We start from the raw sequence: 16,833 nt of genomic DNA on the forward strand, positions 1-16,833 counted from the left end.
TAAGGGAGAGCTGAGACTCTCCGACGTGAGAAACTGATGGAGGGCAAGTTTGACTGATGTTATTCAGCATGGGTACTGTTTGTCATGTTTGGTGTTTGTAAATCCAATGAGGCTGTCTCCAGGGACACCCAGCCCCGATCCACCCCCTCCCCCCCGGTGGTTGCTATTGTATGTGTTCTATCAGAATATTACTGAGTGTTGGCCAGCTTGTTTATATCCATTCAATAAAGGTGAATTTCTTTCTGAAGTAAGTGTTTGTCGTTGTGTAAATTAAGTGACTACATAAAATTATCTTGCCATTGGATGCTGGAAGTAGCCTACCAGAAGAGACAGTTCTTGTATACTGTCTCGGATTTTTAACAGAGGATATAACATTTTATACTGTAATTACACATTTAATTACCACATAAACCCTTCTCCAAGCTGGTTGTTTTACAAAAAAACACAAACTATTTACTAATTATTCACAATGATTTAATTGTGGCTTTAACAAACCGTGTGTTATATCAGAGAAACAATATTAACAATTTCCCACAGACTTGTGCTGAGAATGATCCAGAACTACAAGCAGAGGAGCACAGAGAACTTACTGTAGCCACTAACTGAAGCCATCGATGGCCACCTGTTTGCGTTCACCAGTCTGACCGGCTGAACAACTGTCTGGGAGACAGCTGCTCCTGAACAGGCTCGCAGAACAGGCTGCTGAGATCACAGGTATTTGGAACATTGTCTGGCAGACGACATGGGAGACACTAATAATGCATATTCCCTACACATACTCATTGTTTATTTTCATTAGGTTATTGCTTGAAATGATATTGTTTATTGTATATATTGCTATTTTCCCTACTTTTTTAAATTGTTCACTGTTAGATTAATTATTGTAGGCCTATTGTTTTTTTTTTATCTGTATGTCTCTTTGAACAAAGGTGTCTGCTAAACAGCAATAACCATAACATGTAGAGTGAAATATTTCAACTGCTCCTGAACAGGCTCGCGGAACAGGCTGCTGAGATCACAGGTATTTGGAACATTGTCTGGCAGACGGCGTGGGAGACACTATTAATGCATATTTGTATGTCTCTTTGAACAAAGGCGTCTGCTAAACAGCAATAACCATAACCATAACATGTAGAGTGAAATATTTCCTCTCCTTTTGGGTCTGTAATGAACAACATTAGAATAGCATTTCTAAATGTTTGAGTAAAATAAGCATTTCTTTTTTTATTGCAGTTGTTTTAAAGTAGTTCAAATTCCATATGAGCATGAAATGAAATAAGGGACATCATGAAGTGAATGAATTTGTTATGGTCAGCGTCGTGCTCCAACTACACAAAGGGGCTACTTTTCAAAGCCAGCACCCACAGCTGGTATGGGTGGGGTGATACAAAAGATATGCTCAAGGTGACTCACAAAAATTAATGTTATTTGAGAACCTAACGAAGGCAGAACAATTGACCCTCAATCATTCCAGAATCAGAATTATGCTTACTGAGTCAACAGGCTTCCAAATCTTAACCATTGTTTGGCTAACCTAACAACAGTAGCATAGGAAGGCAGGACGTGACAAAGGCTCAATCTAAGATCATTGATTACTATTAAGATAGAGCAGATAGAGCAATACAATTCATTTCCTTTTCAACCCTCTCTGACTCCATTAAGGCCATTTAGAGTATAGTAATGCCATTCATAACCTCAGGACACACAATACAGAGTTGGACACACTCAGGCCAGGTGAAACACCTGTTGATCTGAATGTTTGTGTGTGAGTGTGAGTGTGAGTGTGTGTGTGTGTGTGTGTGTGTGTGTGTGCGTGTGTGCGTGCGTGCATATGTGTGTGTGTGTGTAACTATGTCCAGACAATATTAGAGTACAGAGTTGGACACACTCAGGCCCGGTGAAACCTCATAAATAATAGGTATGTGTGTACTTTTGTGCATAATATTGATTTGATGATCTGGATGTTTGTGTGTGTGTGTGTGTATGTGTGTGTGTGTGTATGTGTGTGTGTGTGTGTGTGTGTGTGTGTGTGTTTGTGTGAGTATGAGTGAGTGAGTGTGTGTGTGTGCATGCGTGTGTGAGTGTGAGTGTGAGTGTGAGTGTGAGTGTGAGTGTGAGTGTGAGTGTGAGTGAGTGTGTGTAACTATGTCCAGACAACATTAGCGTCCTCTCAACATGGAGTCCAGCAGTCGATCGCTTCTGTCCGAGAACCAGAACCCTGCCATGGCGGCCACCGCGCCCATGAAGATGGAGGTGAAGACCATGTCGCCCTTGGCCGCCAGCGTGCCCAGAGCACAGAGGATCACGCCGAAGAACATCTGCTGGAGGACCTCCATCTCCTCTTCCTGGATGTCGTCGAACAAGCCCTTCTCGTGAGCAGCTACAGTCACACAGGAAAGACCAGAAGTCGTGAAGCTTTTGGGGAATGTACTGTATGTGCCCGTCCGAGCATGTGTTATGCGGAAAAGCTACAAGAAATAAGACTGTGGCTTTAGCGGTGCCATTCCACACAATGTGGTTTAGCAACAAAGTTAACCCTTAAGAAGTGGCTTATTCTCCTAACAAAACAACGCTTAAAAAGCTCTTCTTTTCAAAGGTTTACCATTTACTTTGGATTCATTTACCTACTGTAACTTACTTATCTTAACGAAGGTTAGCACTAAACCAGGTGTAAAAGTATATCCCTAACCAATATATGGTGGGACTTGTACAGTACTTTCTGAAGCCAGACTTTTTCACCTCTGTGACTATCTAGAAAATCACTGAAGGTCTGAATGCAGAGAGAAATATGAGATGAAGAGAGTGATGTGAGAGCTGCGTTCCTCACCAGATGTCTTAATGGCTTTACAGACACCATCCTCCCGACGGAAACCTTTAGCACACTGGCAGTAGAACGAGCCCTCCTTGTTCACGCAGAACTCATCCAGGCCAGGGCACATCAGCTCATTCTCACTGCACTCATCCACATCTAGCGGGGAGAGAACCCGGGTTATTTAGGCACATCTAGTGGGGAGAGAACCCAGGTTATTTAGGCTCACTGCACTCATCCACATCTAGCGGGGAGAGAACCCAGGTTATTTACTGTAGGCACATCTAGCGGGGAGAGAACCCAGGTTATTTAGGCACATCTAGCGGGGAGAGAACCCAGGTTATTTAGGCACACTGTACACCAAACCCATTCATTTTCACTGCAAATGTAACCTGTGCTGTGACGTGAGTACCAGAGTAGCACACTATGATTGAAAGTGCTGGCCAGTGTAGTGGAGATCATACCAACGCATTTTGTGCCAGTCATGGTGTATCCATTGGCACATTTCTTACAACGAGCTGGACCACTGCCCATACACGCCACACATGCAGGATCGCATCCTACAGAGATGCGGAGAGAAAAACATTATGTTACATTACATTACATTACATTACATTATATTTCATTACATTACCTTACATAACATGACATTTCATTAGAAGAACAAAGGCAACTTAGAGCTCAGGGCGCACAATAGAGATACCAAAGCTATGACGTGGCGTTGTCAAGGCATCAATTTCACGGGCGTATGACATTGCATTACTCTCAGTTCAGTTGCGTTTCTCATAGCATCTTTTGATGTTCTTGATGAATACACTGCATCACTATGTTTTCCACACATGTCCCGACATGCCCCGACGTGTCCCAAACAGCCTGAATGTCCAAAACACAATGAGTGGGCCAAAAGCCTTTGAATATGTTGCATTGTACCCTGTAAAAGAGTTCAAGTGTACTGTGCACACACATCCAAAAGCGATGAAAACTGGGTGACAAGAGTACTTTTGATAAAGGGCTTGGGCCCGAAACGTTACATGTGGTGATTTACCATTTTAAAAAACTGAGGAGCATATTCTGGTGTGCGGACTTCTTGCTCTTTTTCCTGCATTGTACCCTGTCAGTGTATCTACTTCACTCTAGGTTATGCACAGTGAAAAAAAAAAAGACGTCATAGCTTTCCATCTCAGAAGTGCATCCCTAACATCTGTGTTCTCACCTCTGCACTCGAATGACCCCTCAGTGTTAAAGCAGTAGGTGTTCGACGGGCAACCGGCCAGCTTGTGATCACACTCATCAACATCTGCAAAGTCCAACAGGGAAACACCAGACTGTGATATACATTCACTCATTCATGCATTCTCTCATTCATTCATTCAACCTTTATTTATTCTCGGAGAGTCATTGAGGGTAGCCCTCATTTTCAATGAAGTCGAGATTACAGAAACAATGAAGGAACAAGAGATGTTAAAATAATGACATGACCTCACTTCCTCTTTACTCTTGAGTGAGCTCAGAAGAGTCCCGCTCACTCACCCACACAGTGGCGCTCATGGAGAATCCAGCCGTCTTTACACGCAAAGCACGTGTTGTTGTCCGGCCCGCCGCAGGCTCTGCATGAGTCGGAGCATGGTTGGAGCAAGACTAGCCATGGGAGACACAGACACAGAGTGGCAAACAGGGCAGACTTCCACAGCGGCGCCATCACTCAATGAAAGCTGCAATGGAAGCAACGCAAAAGAACCATGTCACACGGTCTTCCGTAAGTATCCAGGGAGATGTGTTGGGGCTACTGATGTGGAATCCAATATTCCAAACTCAGTTATGGCTGTAGAAATATGCCCCAAACCATAGGGGGTCTCTGTAGCAAAACAATCATCTACCCATGCTCTGATTTTGATAGTGCAGAGTGCAAATGTAACACATTTCAATCAGAAAGTTCTAGGTACAGTATTAAAAAACACAAACACACACATACACAAAATGCAAACACACACATACACAAATATAAAATCATAATGGGATTATATCTATATCAATCAGATGGGTAGAGAATGTAACACATTTTAACCAGAAGATTCTATGTATGCTGTATCTCTCTCTCACACACACACACACACACACACACACACACACACACACACACACACACACACACACACACACACACACACACACACACACACACACACACACACACACACACACACACACACAGATGAGATCTGGTTAGACTTACAGGTATCAGGTCATGAACCTGAACCTGACTCAGTGGTGTAACTCCCAAAACTAGAGCCCTATTATGGCTTTGTTTTGCTAGCAGTGGTGAGGAAGCTCACCACTTACCTAAGTATGGGGCTAAACCACTTGGAGTAGTGGGCATCTACACCACATGCATCTGGAAAGAGGTTTGTTGAAATGACATGTACAGGATAAATCATTTTAAAACAACAAACAAACAAAGACACAAACAAACAAAAACAGCTAAGAGAGTGAAACAGATTGACAGCACACTTGTTTTGTTTTCTCTCCAATTATTTATTCGTACCGACACTAACAAAAAATACTTTTTGAGTGAACACTGTTCACCTGCTTCCCAGTCACATTCTGTTTTCTAATCAAGAAACTGTCTGACGGGTTTTAGGCTAGTTTGAGGGGTGCATTCTGTCACTTTATATTATTTATTTATTATACATCGTTATTACATAAAGCCTTCACCAAACCGATCGGTAGGAACTGTTAGTCTAAACGTGCGTAAAATGTTACCGGTCACAAGGCAAAAATAGCACTTTTATTTCGGGTGTGGAAATTAGAACTGCTAGAATTGCACATGGTCCTCAACAAACACTGGTTAATCGAACAGTATGACATGTCAAAACAACTCAAACACATAAATGATTGTTTACCTCTATCCATTAAAGTCTCATAGAAGTCATATCTTTTTGCTTGTCTTGTGTTTCCGTTGCGCGCTACAACAAGGAAACAACTGCGTGGGGGAGTGTCATCTATATCTTGTCCAACTCAAACAAGCGCTCGGATTGGTTGCTCTCTTCAACTAACTCTGCTGGAGTGCTGTGACGACCAATGACATGCTATCTTGACTAACACCTACTGATAGCCTTTTTTTTTATTTCTAAACATAGCGCACATGATATGCAATCAGTTTCTAACTCGCCGCCGGTCAAAAGTTGTGTCGTCAGATGACTACAAATTCGTGCCACTGCCCAAGTGAAGGCTGTGTCTTGTGCAAAAATAAAGATTTCCAACATTTACATACTTCATCAATAAATTCATTTCATAACGGAAACGTAGGCTTGAAAATGTCAATTTAAAAAGAAACATAAGTGGAACCAAATACATCAAAACGGAACCAAATACAAACCAACTTCATATTATTTGTTGTAGAAGTGCAACATTTTGAAAGGTTCCAAATTGTACAAAATATGTTTGTGTTGTGGACAGAATCAGTGCTGTGGCCATGGCGCCATCGTCAAGACAGCCATCATGTTTAGATGAGGAAAAACTCAGGGCTGCAGAGGCACTGTCTCACCAGCGTTCCATATCTGAGACAAACGCTCTCGAGTGATGTTACTCGTGTCTTGCTGGCTTTCCCTTAGCGTCCTGGACAGCCACTTAGACTGCCACTTCCCCCTGGGTCTTGCACTTATCCCGCCGAGCTCCATGAGAGAATTCAGAAAAGGCTGACTTTCCGCAGGCAGGTTGTACAAACTCAGCCCCCGGAACAGCAGTGGCAGGCCGGGGTCTCCTCCCCCCGGGGCGCAGGGGCTGTGCGAGTCGAACTGCACCAAGGAGAAGAGTCTCGCCGCACAGCCTCTCCGGTGCTCCTCCAGCAGGCAGCCCAGAGCAGCGGCGAACACGTCCGCGGGCGGCGACGGCGACGGAGGAGGAGGAGGAGCCGCGTCCCCGTCTGAGTCTCTGTCTCCGAGCCTCCCGGCGCGCGGCGGCCCCGTCCAGCCCTGCCAGGTCCACTCCTCGGCGCGCTCCAGCGCCGCGCGGCTCAGCACCACCAGGGCGCGGCCGCCGGAGGAGCGCAGGGCCTCCATGTGCGCGTGCAGCCAGGGCGCGGGCCCCAGAGCGCCCTGCTCCGTCAGGCTCCACAGCTCCAGGGACACGCTGAAGCCCAGGGAGCGCAGCGCCGAGCCCAGCACACACACCTGCTCCGACAGCGACGCATCCTCACACGGGGGGTGCAGCAGCAGCACATGACCTCCTGCGTGTGTGTGTGTGTGTGTGTGTGTGTGTGTGTGTTTGCATGTGTGTATATGTGTGTGTGTGTGTGTGTGTGTATGTGTGTGTGTGTGTGTGTGTGTGTATGTGTGTGTGTGTGTGTATGTGTGTGTGTGTGAGAGTGTATGAGCAGGTTTGTGTATGTGTGTTTGCATGTGTGTGTGTGTGTGTGTGTGTGTGTGTGTGTGTGGGAGTGAGAGAAAGAGAAAGAGAGAGAGATTATTTGAAAGTGAGTGGGGAAAGTTTTTTAAAAGTGCTCATTTTTCAATGAAATGTATTTAATGGGGAGGGATATCCATACACACCTTGAAGAAGGCTCGTTCTCTGCCACTTCTGGATCCACTCTGTTCAAGAAACAGAAATTCATGTAAACATGGATGCCATGCCACACCGCATCAGGGCCTATACACTGTAGACACAGCTAGGAAGTCTTGCTTGTCTGTTTGTCATTAACATTGATTCATTAAACATTGACATTGACATTGATTAAAGATACGGCCAAGAGATACGGTTAGATGTGGCCAACATTCCCCTGACCTTTCAGCTATGACCTTTAGCTCTGGATGCAACATTCCAACAAGCAGATAAAATAACCTGAAATGATGTGGTCTATGGATGCTTTACTATTGTTTTCACAAAATTAAAACAAAATTGAGAGATAGCCTCTGTTTACTTTTCCAGCAGGTAGGGGGCTACCTGGGATGACGATAACTCAGCAAGGAAATCAGCAAGGAACCAGGCAAGGAGGTAAATAGGGAGAAAAAGAAGAAGCACTTACTCTCAAGAGTCGTCCTCTTCAAATAAAGTCCCAGGATGATCAGAGTAAACATCAGCAGCACGCCCAAGATCGGAATACTCCAGTGCCATCTTCCGGCTAGCAAAACATATTATGGTAAATGGTAAATGGACTGCATTTATATAGCACTTTTATCGGCTTCTGCAAGCACCCAAAGCGCTTTATATATCATGCCTCACATTCAACCATTCACACACCGATGGCGGAGGCTGCCATGCAAGGCGCCAACCAGCTATCAGGAGCACTGGGGTTAGGTGTCTTGCTCAAGGACACTTCGACAAGGTCAGGAGAAGTTGGTTTCGAAACAGCAACCTTCCAGTTCCTGAGCCACTGCCGCCCATTATACAGCCCGTCAATGATTCTCACATAAGGTCAGTAGGCTATGATCATTAGGGACTGATTCAACATACTGTACTTCAGACTCTCTAAGCAAAGGAAATCAACTAAATTAATATTTTTTCGGGGGAAGAAAATACAGCATTAAGATCCTTACCATGTTTTGGACACAATGGATCAAATTCTACTCCCATCACCGTCATCTGAAACAATAACAGAGGGGTGACTACTAGATCAGGATTAGGGGTTATTTATGAACCATTATCCACTTTTTTCTACTGTTCAATTCTACAGCTAATTTATTTAATCAATTTCATATCATTGCATTTTTATTGAATATATTTCAGTGAATTTAATTGTGTTTTGTCTTGTTCTGTTGTTGTAAAATTTTTGTTTTGTATTCCTTGAAAAGACACTTACCTTTATGCAAAGAGGCGGATGAGGGCTGACATCCAGGAAAGACCCGAATTTACTCTAAAAGATTCACCAGCAGGAATACAGTCATACATGAGCATGTTTACTGTTCATCTACAGTACTGTAACTTACTACCTTAAATCACTTTCCTATTTCAGTCCAATCTAGTCTAGTGACCCATGAGCTACAGTATGAAGCTGCAATGACATACCCATAATCCACTGTCACTGTTTATCCAATCTTCACCTCCTTCCCGAGTGCCACCCTCCACATCCCGACAGGTCCCACCGGGCCCCAGGTGGCACAGACTCACGCTCACCTTTTCCTGGCATGGCATGCTCACGTTCCAGCTCAGGGCCAGGATGCCGCTGTGGGTTCGGCGGAGTCCCACGGATGTGGTGACGTTAGCCAAAACATTCTGACGTAGCACTGGGAGGGAGAGGGAGGAGTTGAGAGGCAACTTGTCTTACAACAGCAGCTTTATGGAATCACATAGTTGTGCATAACCAAAGAGCTATCATGAACATGAGGCATGGTTGTGCCCTCCTTCATACGAAAATCTTGAACTTAAAAATGTCCACAAAAAAATTAGAACAAAGACTTCTGTACTTGTGATGTCAAATATCGCAAAGCCATTGAAATTGAATTGAGGTTGCCAAAGAGGGCATCATTTAGTCAAACGAACCATTTCAATACCCAGCCTAAATATAAGGTTCTAATTGGGCTTGTAAAATTGCAATTGAGTTTAATTTTTCATGAATCAAAGTTGAATATACTATTGTAACATCAGAGAACACAGTACAATACTCGATTTATCCATTCTATGTCCTCTTTAATAGTAGTAGGTATCTTTTGCAGAAATGTTCTACCTTTGCGGACCTTTGCAGGAGTTTTTCTAAAGAGACAGCTTTCAGAGCGTGCTCCGATTTTGTTCTTCCACCATGCCTAATCACAGAGATGTTGAGTTACACAGTCAGAGAATAACAATAGTATTGCACATTACAACGATCGAATACATTAAAATACATTGAACAAAGTCACATTGAACAAGTCATTGAAGGAGGAATCCAGCGACTTTTCACATAGATCTCCGCATTTTAAGGTCACCAAGTAGGCCTACTGACAGTACAGAAAAATGAAAACAATCGGTTTCACCAACAGCGCTACACTCTGAACCCATGTCTGTGAGCCTGCCTGTTTCTTATGCAAAAATAACAATTTCCAACATTTACATGCTTCATCTACAAATTAATTTCATGTCGGAAAAATGGACTTTAAAATGTCTATTTACAAAGAATCATACATCAGAACGGAACGAAAAGGTTCAAAATTATACAAAATACTGTATGTTGGTGTTGTGGACAGAATAAGCACTGGAGATAATAAGATATATGTCTTATTATGATATATGTGAGTGCCCATGTACAGTACATGCTCCCAGAGTGGAGCTGCCTGGCTGCGTTAGCTGCTGGGCGTAGCAGCTCAAGCTACTGTAGGACAAAAGGATTTTCATTTTTCTGTACCGACAATACTTGGTAACCTCGAGAAATCGAGCGATCTATGTGAAAACTCACCGGAGCTGAAAAATGGGTTATTCATCGATTGTTATTTTGACTAAAATCAATTCTTGTTGTGTAATGTAGCTAATGTTCAACACGTTAACTGCACAAAGAGTATATTCACATATATGGTCATTTGCATTATACATGCTAAATGTTGAATGTTATAATCTAAATATTTCAAACTGTCTGAAAATCATCCATGTATCAATGTAAGATATAGTAATAAGAGTAGTGGACGTAATCAATTGTTAAACACACCTTTTATATTCTTTAGAAATAACCCTAAAATGTGTATGTCATAGCTCCTATGAGTTTACAAATAATGTGTTGTTATGTAATTACCTGAAAGCACGTGCAGGGGGTGACAGAGAGCAGTGGAATGGGAAATGTTGAAACGGGCTGTTGGGATATGCAAAGTATGTCAGGTGAGGAACAAAGCTCACCTCTATATCCCCAACAAACAACACTGAGTGTCATAAAGGTATATGGCCTTACCTTGCAAATCCCTGTCCTTTCTGACTTCATACACATGTTCACCTGGCCCGTTTTGCCTTTAACTTTTATATCAACTTCCCCTTTTTCCAGGTCCACTTCAGTTAACAGCTCAGGTGGATCTAACAATGCAGCATAACAACTTGGATGAATGTGTTCGATGTGTTTATGGGTACACTTAAATAATGAAATCATCAGCTCAATCTTCAAAAAAATAATTACAGTATAAATGTTTGGCTTAATTTTGTTCAATAGGTTTACACTTTACACGCATTCTCAGTGAATAACATTTCAACATTTGTCTTACCAACACAATCTTTGCGCCGTGATGCTGTACAATCTGTGGACGACAGCAAAAACAACATCAACATTCCACCACTGCAAGAGCTCTGCCCTAGAGCTATCAAGGTGAACACCTCGTTCACATGGGGATGGCATTTTCAGCACATCACTCAGTGGCTCTTTATGCCAGAAATGTCTTATGGATGTCAATCTGATGTGCAAGTCAACTTTCGTGTTTTAACTGACCATGTGCGGTCGCAGGAAGTAAACACTTACTTGGGACTTTTATGGGTACTGGGACAGTAGCTTTGACCTCAGTCGTGACGGAGTGAGCGGTCACATGCACTACGCTGCCAGCGGTCAAACCCTCCGGTTTCAACACCACGCCAAACCACTGGGCAGAACCACAACCACAGAAAAGACAGCACATTACAAACCCCTCCAGTTTCAACAACACACCAAATCACAGTACAGAACGACAACCACTGAGAACACCCCCCCCCCCCCCCCCACACACACACACACCTCCCTCCAGTCTCAACAACACACCAAACCACAGTACAGAATGACATCAACAGAAGACAGCACATTAGTCGAATGTTTTTTTGTAGCCACAGGGTGTTCTGTGAGGTCTGTGGCCAGGACCTTGAGCTGCCTACTGTACCTCAGTCTGCCTAGGATGCTCCCGTGAAGAGTGGACCTCACACGCCACCTTGTAACAACGAGAGAGCCCTTGCGAGATGGTGTAGCACAAATTCAAGGAGGCAGCTGCGGGGAGCATAAATGGAACGGTCAGGGCAGTGAGTCAAGAAACAGTCAGCCACAGTTTCAATGCACAGAAAAATACCATGAAAACTTGAATGAAAGTCTAGCACCAATTATCCCTAGGGCCCTTTGACTGGCTTGGTGTTGCTACAGGGTGGGACAAATAGAGGTCTGGATTAGAAGGCTAATCTATTATCTAATGGATATATATATATGATCTTGGTTGTATACAGCAGCCTCTTAAAGCCCACTAGATCGCCACTGCGCACACATTTCCAACTGATGAAAGGCAGGCAGTGTTAGCCAGAGTTCTTACTGTACATGTTTAAATTTAAGTGTGGACACACACGCGCGCACACACACACACACGTGCGCACACACACGCACACACACACACGCACACACACACAACCTACGTTCTTCACTTGTTGCAAAAGTGCTTGGAGCCTCCATCTCTTCTCCTCCTGCTGTTGAAGTTTCCTCCTCGAGGTGATCTCCATCATCATCATCATCATCATCATCATCATCATCATCGTCGTCGTCATCACTTCCAGGAAAGGAGTCATTGGTGATGCTGAGCTCCAACTGCACTTGTAGGCAGAGCTCGTACACACTCACGTCGCTCTTTGCAGAGCACAGGCAGACGTCGGCCTTGATGCCCAGCACCTCCATAGCGTGCGGCTGTGGCCGCAGAAGAGGAAAGAAGCTCTCCATGGCGCATGCCGACAGACCCTGTCGGAACATACCACCGTGGAACAGGGGTGTTAGGAACACGCAATGTGTGGGGGCGCTGTGGCGCAGCAGGCTACAGCGCTCATACCACATACAGGTCCGAGTGCCCACGGGGACCCAGGTTCGAGTCCGGCCTGCGGTCATTTCCCAGTCCCACCCCATCTCTCTCTCCCACTTACTTCCTGTCTCACCCTTCACGGTCCTCTACAAATAAAGGCAAAAAAGCCCAAAAAAATATACTTAAAAAAAAAAAAGAACACGTAATGTCCGATCAGGGGCTAGAGCCCGAAGCGTTACTCGTGGTGATTTACCATTAAACAAACTGAGGAGCATTATCTGCGGACTTCTCTCTCCTAACTTCAGTCCAGCACCCAGTTTTAATCGTTTTTTTGGATGTGCGTGCGGTAGCCTACTGTTTTGTTAGTAACACACATAACAAATGTAAGTGTCTTCTTAGATGCATCCTTTTTTACCCATTTATTGTGTAAGTGTTCTATTCTATTCTATTCTATTCTATTCTATGTTCCTTCTGACATGCTTGCTTCCTTCCACGGTTAAAAAACAACGGTGGATTTGCATAAAGGTACAATTCTGCTCACAGAGAACATTGCCTTAGAGGCCAAAGTTGCACCAGGGCATGGAAGGAGTGAAACAGGACAGACTGGGTTTCCACAAGCTGTGTGGACACTATGATTCCAGTGTCTGCATCTATCTGGGAGATCTCAGCAGAAACGTATGCAGCCACTGGAAGGGAAGCCTGCGGCCTCAGTCAAAATCATGCCTCTGCACAAAACCTGAATTTCTTCTCTGGCTAGATCAGCAATACCGTTGGTCACATTGGGTCTGTGCGGTCAATTACTTGTCAAAATGACAGACAAATGACAAATTTTCTTCAGATTCAGAATATGAATGCATTTCCCCACCACAGCTGTAACATTTAGTTGTTGTTAGATTGGATAATTCTAAGGGGGTATAAAAATTGAAGTGGGAACCCATTTCATTTAACATTTAATGTCCCAAAAGTAACTTTATCTAACTGTGAAAAACAGTATTAAACATCAAACAAAAACCTGCAGCAAGCTGAGAGGTCAAATAAAAAATAACTACATGTTGCATTAAGACAGACTAAACTGAGTATTGTTTACTAATAGTTTTATACTATTCATAGCTTATGGTTAATGTAAAGGCAACATTTTTCTGCTTCACATACTGTATTAGCAAAGTGACAACCCTGTCAAGGTACTTCACATCTGCTGGATTTGCCAATATCTACTAAGGTGAGCAATTCGGGCAGATACTCTTCCCCATTCAAGAGCCCTCTTTCTTAAGTACAATGCTATAGTTTCACAATCAAGGTTAGTACTTTGTTTCAAAAGGCTCAATATTAAACCTTTAAATGTCATTAGTTGGCATGGTCAGGATAACGTACAGTAGGCTACCTGCTCCTGTTAATTGTTTATCCTCAGTTAAAAAGCATCCCACTAAGATCCATAACACCGGCTCAAGTTTTTTGTTTGTTTGTTCCATTTGTTTCAATATGCTTATGTTATGGTTAGTGGTAGATTTAAAAATAAATATCAAATTGTGGGCACTGGGCAGGCCTTAAGTACTAATACCAATACAATTATCGAATATGAGAGAAAGTAAAGGACTATAGGTTATGTTGGTGGGCTAATAATGCCTACCCTGATAATGAAATGACCAAGATCATACCTCTGACAGGTTGAAGGGGTTCTGCGAGTCATAGTCCAACTTCTTCAGGTGAGCAGAAGTGTTTCTACTAAACAGGAGAATGATCAGTAGGGATCTCAACAAATCCAGCTGCCTCATAGCCGTCAATAGTTTCGGTGTCCCTTTTCGATTTACCGAACCTTGCGTCGTAATTCCATTGTCGGATAATTCATGGATCCAAAAGACAACCTGTAGGCCTATGACATAAACGGAGTAACTCTGTCATTACGACACCAGGGTAAAATGGATTTCCTCAGTTAAAAAAAACCCTGGCTTTACATTGAGATCAAGGCAACTTTACAACCCCATTAAAGAATCATTGAAGGGGGTGGATCCAGACCGACAACAACTGAGCCCGGTATTTTCGTTCATTACATCAATTGGGCCTACTGTATATCTAGGCTAACCTACTGTCTGAACATAGAAACATAGAAAATAATTGCGACATGCCCGTTAAGGAAACAAGGCTATTCGGTCACAGACGAGCAGATCATGTACAGTCAGTAGCCTACAGGTAAGGGCACGTCCTAAGACCCAGCAGTAAAGGTGCGACACATCCGCTCATGTTTCAGGATGTTGAAACTTGGAAATGCTGCTGTTAAGCAAAAAACCCTTCTCACGTAGCAATAGTGTGCAAGGGCAGGCTTGGCTTGAACTATTTAACTTTTAGCCCGTAATTTTGGGCTTAAAGTCTACATTTTGACATTTCAGTTGGCCTAAAAGAGTCAGCGAATATTAACAGTGGCCCAGGCTACCCACGGCGTAAATGCAGATGTTACTCACGGTCGAAGTTGACAGATAGCCTACCGTAGCTCTTTTTAAGTAAGTAGCACAAGGTAGCCTGATTGTAGGACTAGGTTAGCCTGCAGACTGTCCATGTCACCCAGCTCTTGAAAACGAAAGTTTACACGGTCTGACGTTAGTGGTAACGAAAACAGTAAGGTATGGTAGATTTCGATCCGCTCCAGTTAAGTTCAACGTTTGCTGAACGCAACAGGTGGATGATTCAGTCCGCTGACTATGCGGAACTCCTCCCCTATCTCTGACGCAATGCACTCCCTGCAGGTAAACTAGCTCAAACTGATAAGAACACGGAGTTGGTTTAGGCTCTTCTTTAAACAGCGGGTTAAATAAATATCAACATTTACTTCACCCCACCCAGTACCATACCGTACCAAACTGTTTAAAATGCGCAACACAGGCACGTTGCGATTTGGGAATAAGCCCTACTTAGTTCAGGTCTAGAACCAAAGTTGTCACTTTAACCAGGAGTGTTGTTAGTGGATCAAAGTCCAGTTGTGCGTTTCCCAAAATAATGGTTGCTTACAATGATACATAGAAGTAAACATTGATGTCCGTGGTAGCGTCACTGCCAACTCTTGAGTTGACAGCCTAGGCCTACCTTCACGATACATCAATAAAGTGTTGAAATGTCGTATTTCGGTCACATTTTAGAACCAAACTAATAATTATCTTCAAGCTAATCAATTATGTTCTTATCACATTTTACAGCGAGACTACCAAGGTAGTTGCTGCTTCTGGGAAACGAACCAGACTCTCACTAAATCACAGCTCAAGACAATTCCATACGTTGTGCGCTACTGCGCTTGTAATTCGGTGCTGCGATTCCCATCATGTGGACAACAGTGGAATGGATTTGGTTTGTGGCCTTGATGGCAGCGCTCTGTGATGTTAATCATATTACGATTCCGGCGCAATAAAGAAGTCTGCGCGAACATAGTTTTGACCTGTACATAATAGCCTACATTTACACAGTCTAACCTATTACTGCGATTAGTTGATGACCACGGAAGGTTGCTCCACAGATAACGTGAACTTGAAGAGGGCAGTCTGATAAGCAGATCATGCTCAGTTGGGGAGGTGGAGAGGCACAGTCTGTTACAGGTCTCCAGATGGAGAAAGTAGACAGACACCATCTCTTATGGTGGGTAGTCTTAATGGATTCGAGTGGGGCTCTTGTTTGTCTGAGGGCTGCTTATCATTTTGAATGCCTGCTTTAGAGTACGTTGTTAAGGAAGAGTTTAAATTACAATTGTGTAGGCATTACCGAAAAGGAAAAAAAAACATGAATGTCAGCTGGGTTTGAACCCATAGTTGATTTAGATTATAAAAGAATACTTAAGTGAAAGTGTTTCCAGCAGGCTTACTCAGAGCACAATATGTGGCTGCGCTCTGTGACATTGGTAGGCCTACTGTTTGTGATCACAAGCATATCGAAAATGAAATAGCCTAAATACAGCGTTCTCTTCCAATTCTGAGCCGATGGCTGGAATGTTGTTGATCAGGAAAAGAATATTCTGAAAGCATTCAGAGCTGGATCAAATGTTTACAAACCTGTTTGGTGCGTTCAAAATCACTCCTTTGCTTTGCCAAGGGCTTCAGTGTGTGAATATTTCCACTGACTCTGCATTAGTCTAGTTATCATTATAACGATGGTAAATATTCTGTTACAAATACGTATATGCCTACTTTAAAAGGTTTAAAATACCATAATTTATCAGTTCTTCTCGATTAACTTGTTCAGAGGTTATAGCACCATGTTGAGAATTCTTGTGTTTTGTGTCTATTCAGGTGGCAACACAAGGAACTGTAATGACCAAACAAATGTAATAAAAAATAAATGTTGTAGCCTGCCATTTGTCCACATTTT

The 16,833-nt window shown here is 43.2% G+C and overlaps 2 protein-coding genes across 6 annotated transcripts; both read right to left on the reverse strand.

Annotated features, from left to right (window-relative positions):
* Nucleotides 1–486: 486 nt before the first annotated feature.
* On the reverse strand, nt 487–5,843 carry LOC134092483 (protein disulfide isomerase Creld1). 3 transcript variants are annotated; one of them, XM_062545367.1, is made up of 7 exons: nt 5,710–5,776; nt 5,150–5,201; nt 4,340–4,521; nt 4,023–4,106; nt 3,274–3,369; nt 2,828–2,968; nt 487–2,380 (listed from the first exon to the last, which is right to left on the reverse strand). In XM_062545367.1, the coding sequence occupies exons 3-7, from the start codon at nt 4,506–4,508 to the stop codon at nt 2,160–2,162; spliced, it is 711 nt and encodes a 236-aa protein (XP_062401351.1). In that variant the 5' UTR covers nt 4,509–4,521; nt 5,150–5,201; nt 5,710–5,776; the 3' UTR covers nt 487–2,159. The 3 variants fall into 3 exon arrangements, with proteins under 3 accessions (XP_062401351.1, XP_062401352.1, XP_062401353.1); XM_062545368.1 differs by lacking the exon at nt 5,150–5,201 and having other exon boundaries at nt 5,710–5,843; XM_062545369.1 differs by lacking the exons at nt 5,150–5,201; nt 5,710–5,776 and adding an exon at nt 5,043–5,078.
* On the reverse strand, nt 5,306–15,367 carry il17rc (interleukin 17 receptor C). 3 transcript variants are annotated; one of them, XM_062545365.1, is made up of 15 exons: nt 14,970–15,367; nt 14,145–14,359; nt 12,116–12,431; nt 11,599–11,702; nt 11,211–11,328; nt 10,960–10,992; nt 10,656–10,774; nt 10,503–10,559; nt 9,468–9,543; nt 8,810–9,027; nt 8,604–8,657; nt 8,341–8,386; nt 7,830–7,925; nt 7,357–7,395; nt 5,306–7,034 (listed from the first exon to the last, which is right to left on the reverse strand). In XM_062545365.1, the coding sequence occupies exons 2-15, from the start codon at nt 14,259–14,261 to the stop codon at nt 6,328–6,330; spliced, it is 2,100 nt and encodes a 699-aa protein (XP_062401349.1). In that variant the 5' UTR covers nt 14,262–14,359; nt 14,970–15,367; the 3' UTR covers nt 5,306–6,327. The 3 variants fall into 3 exon arrangements, with proteins under 3 accessions (XP_062401349.1, XP_062401350.1, XP_062401348.1); XM_062545366.1 differs by having other exon boundaries at nt 14,946–15,367; XM_062545364.1 differs by lacking the exons at nt 14,145–14,359; nt 14,970–15,367 and having other exon boundaries at nt 5,332–7,034; nt 12,116–14,133.
* Between the last annotated feature and the right edge of the window lie 1,466 nt (nt 15,368–16,833).

Source organism: Sardina pilchardus, chromosome 9 (genome assembly GCF_963854185.1).
Source record: "Sardina pilchardus chromosome 9, fSarPil1.1, whole genome shotgun sequence".
NCBI lineage: Eukaryota > Metazoa > Chordata > Actinopteri > Clupeiformes > Clupeidae > Sardina > Sardina pilchardus.

Excerpts from the sequence above, each read along its gene's own strand:
- LOC134092483 (XM_062545368.1), bottom strand. The coding sequence starts at position 4,508 with ATGGCGCCGCTGTGGAAGTCTGCCCTGTTTGCCACTCTGTGTCTGTGT. Across the intron at positions 3,370-4,022 it reads GGGGTCATTCGAGTGCAGAG|GATGCGATCCTGCATGTGTG; the intron begins GTGAGAACACAG and ends GCATCTCTGTAG. Across the intron at positions 2,381-2,827 it reads TAAAGCCATTAAGACATCTG|CTGCTCACGAGAAGGGCTTG; the intron begins GTGAGGAACGCA and ends GTGTGACTGTAG.
- il17rc (XM_062545364.1), bottom strand. The coding sequence starts at position 12,593 with ATGGGGTGGGACTGGGAAATGACCGCAGGCCGGACTCGAACCTGGGTC. Across the intron at positions 8,387-8,603 it reads ATCCGCCTCTTTGCATAAAG|ATGACGGTGATGGGAGTAGA; the intron begins GTAAGTGTCTTT and ends TTATTGTTTCAG. Across the intron at positions 7,926-8,340 it reads TCCATTGTGTCCAAAACATG|CCGGAAGATGGCACTGGAGT; the intron begins GTAAGGATCTTA and ends ATGTTTTGCTAG.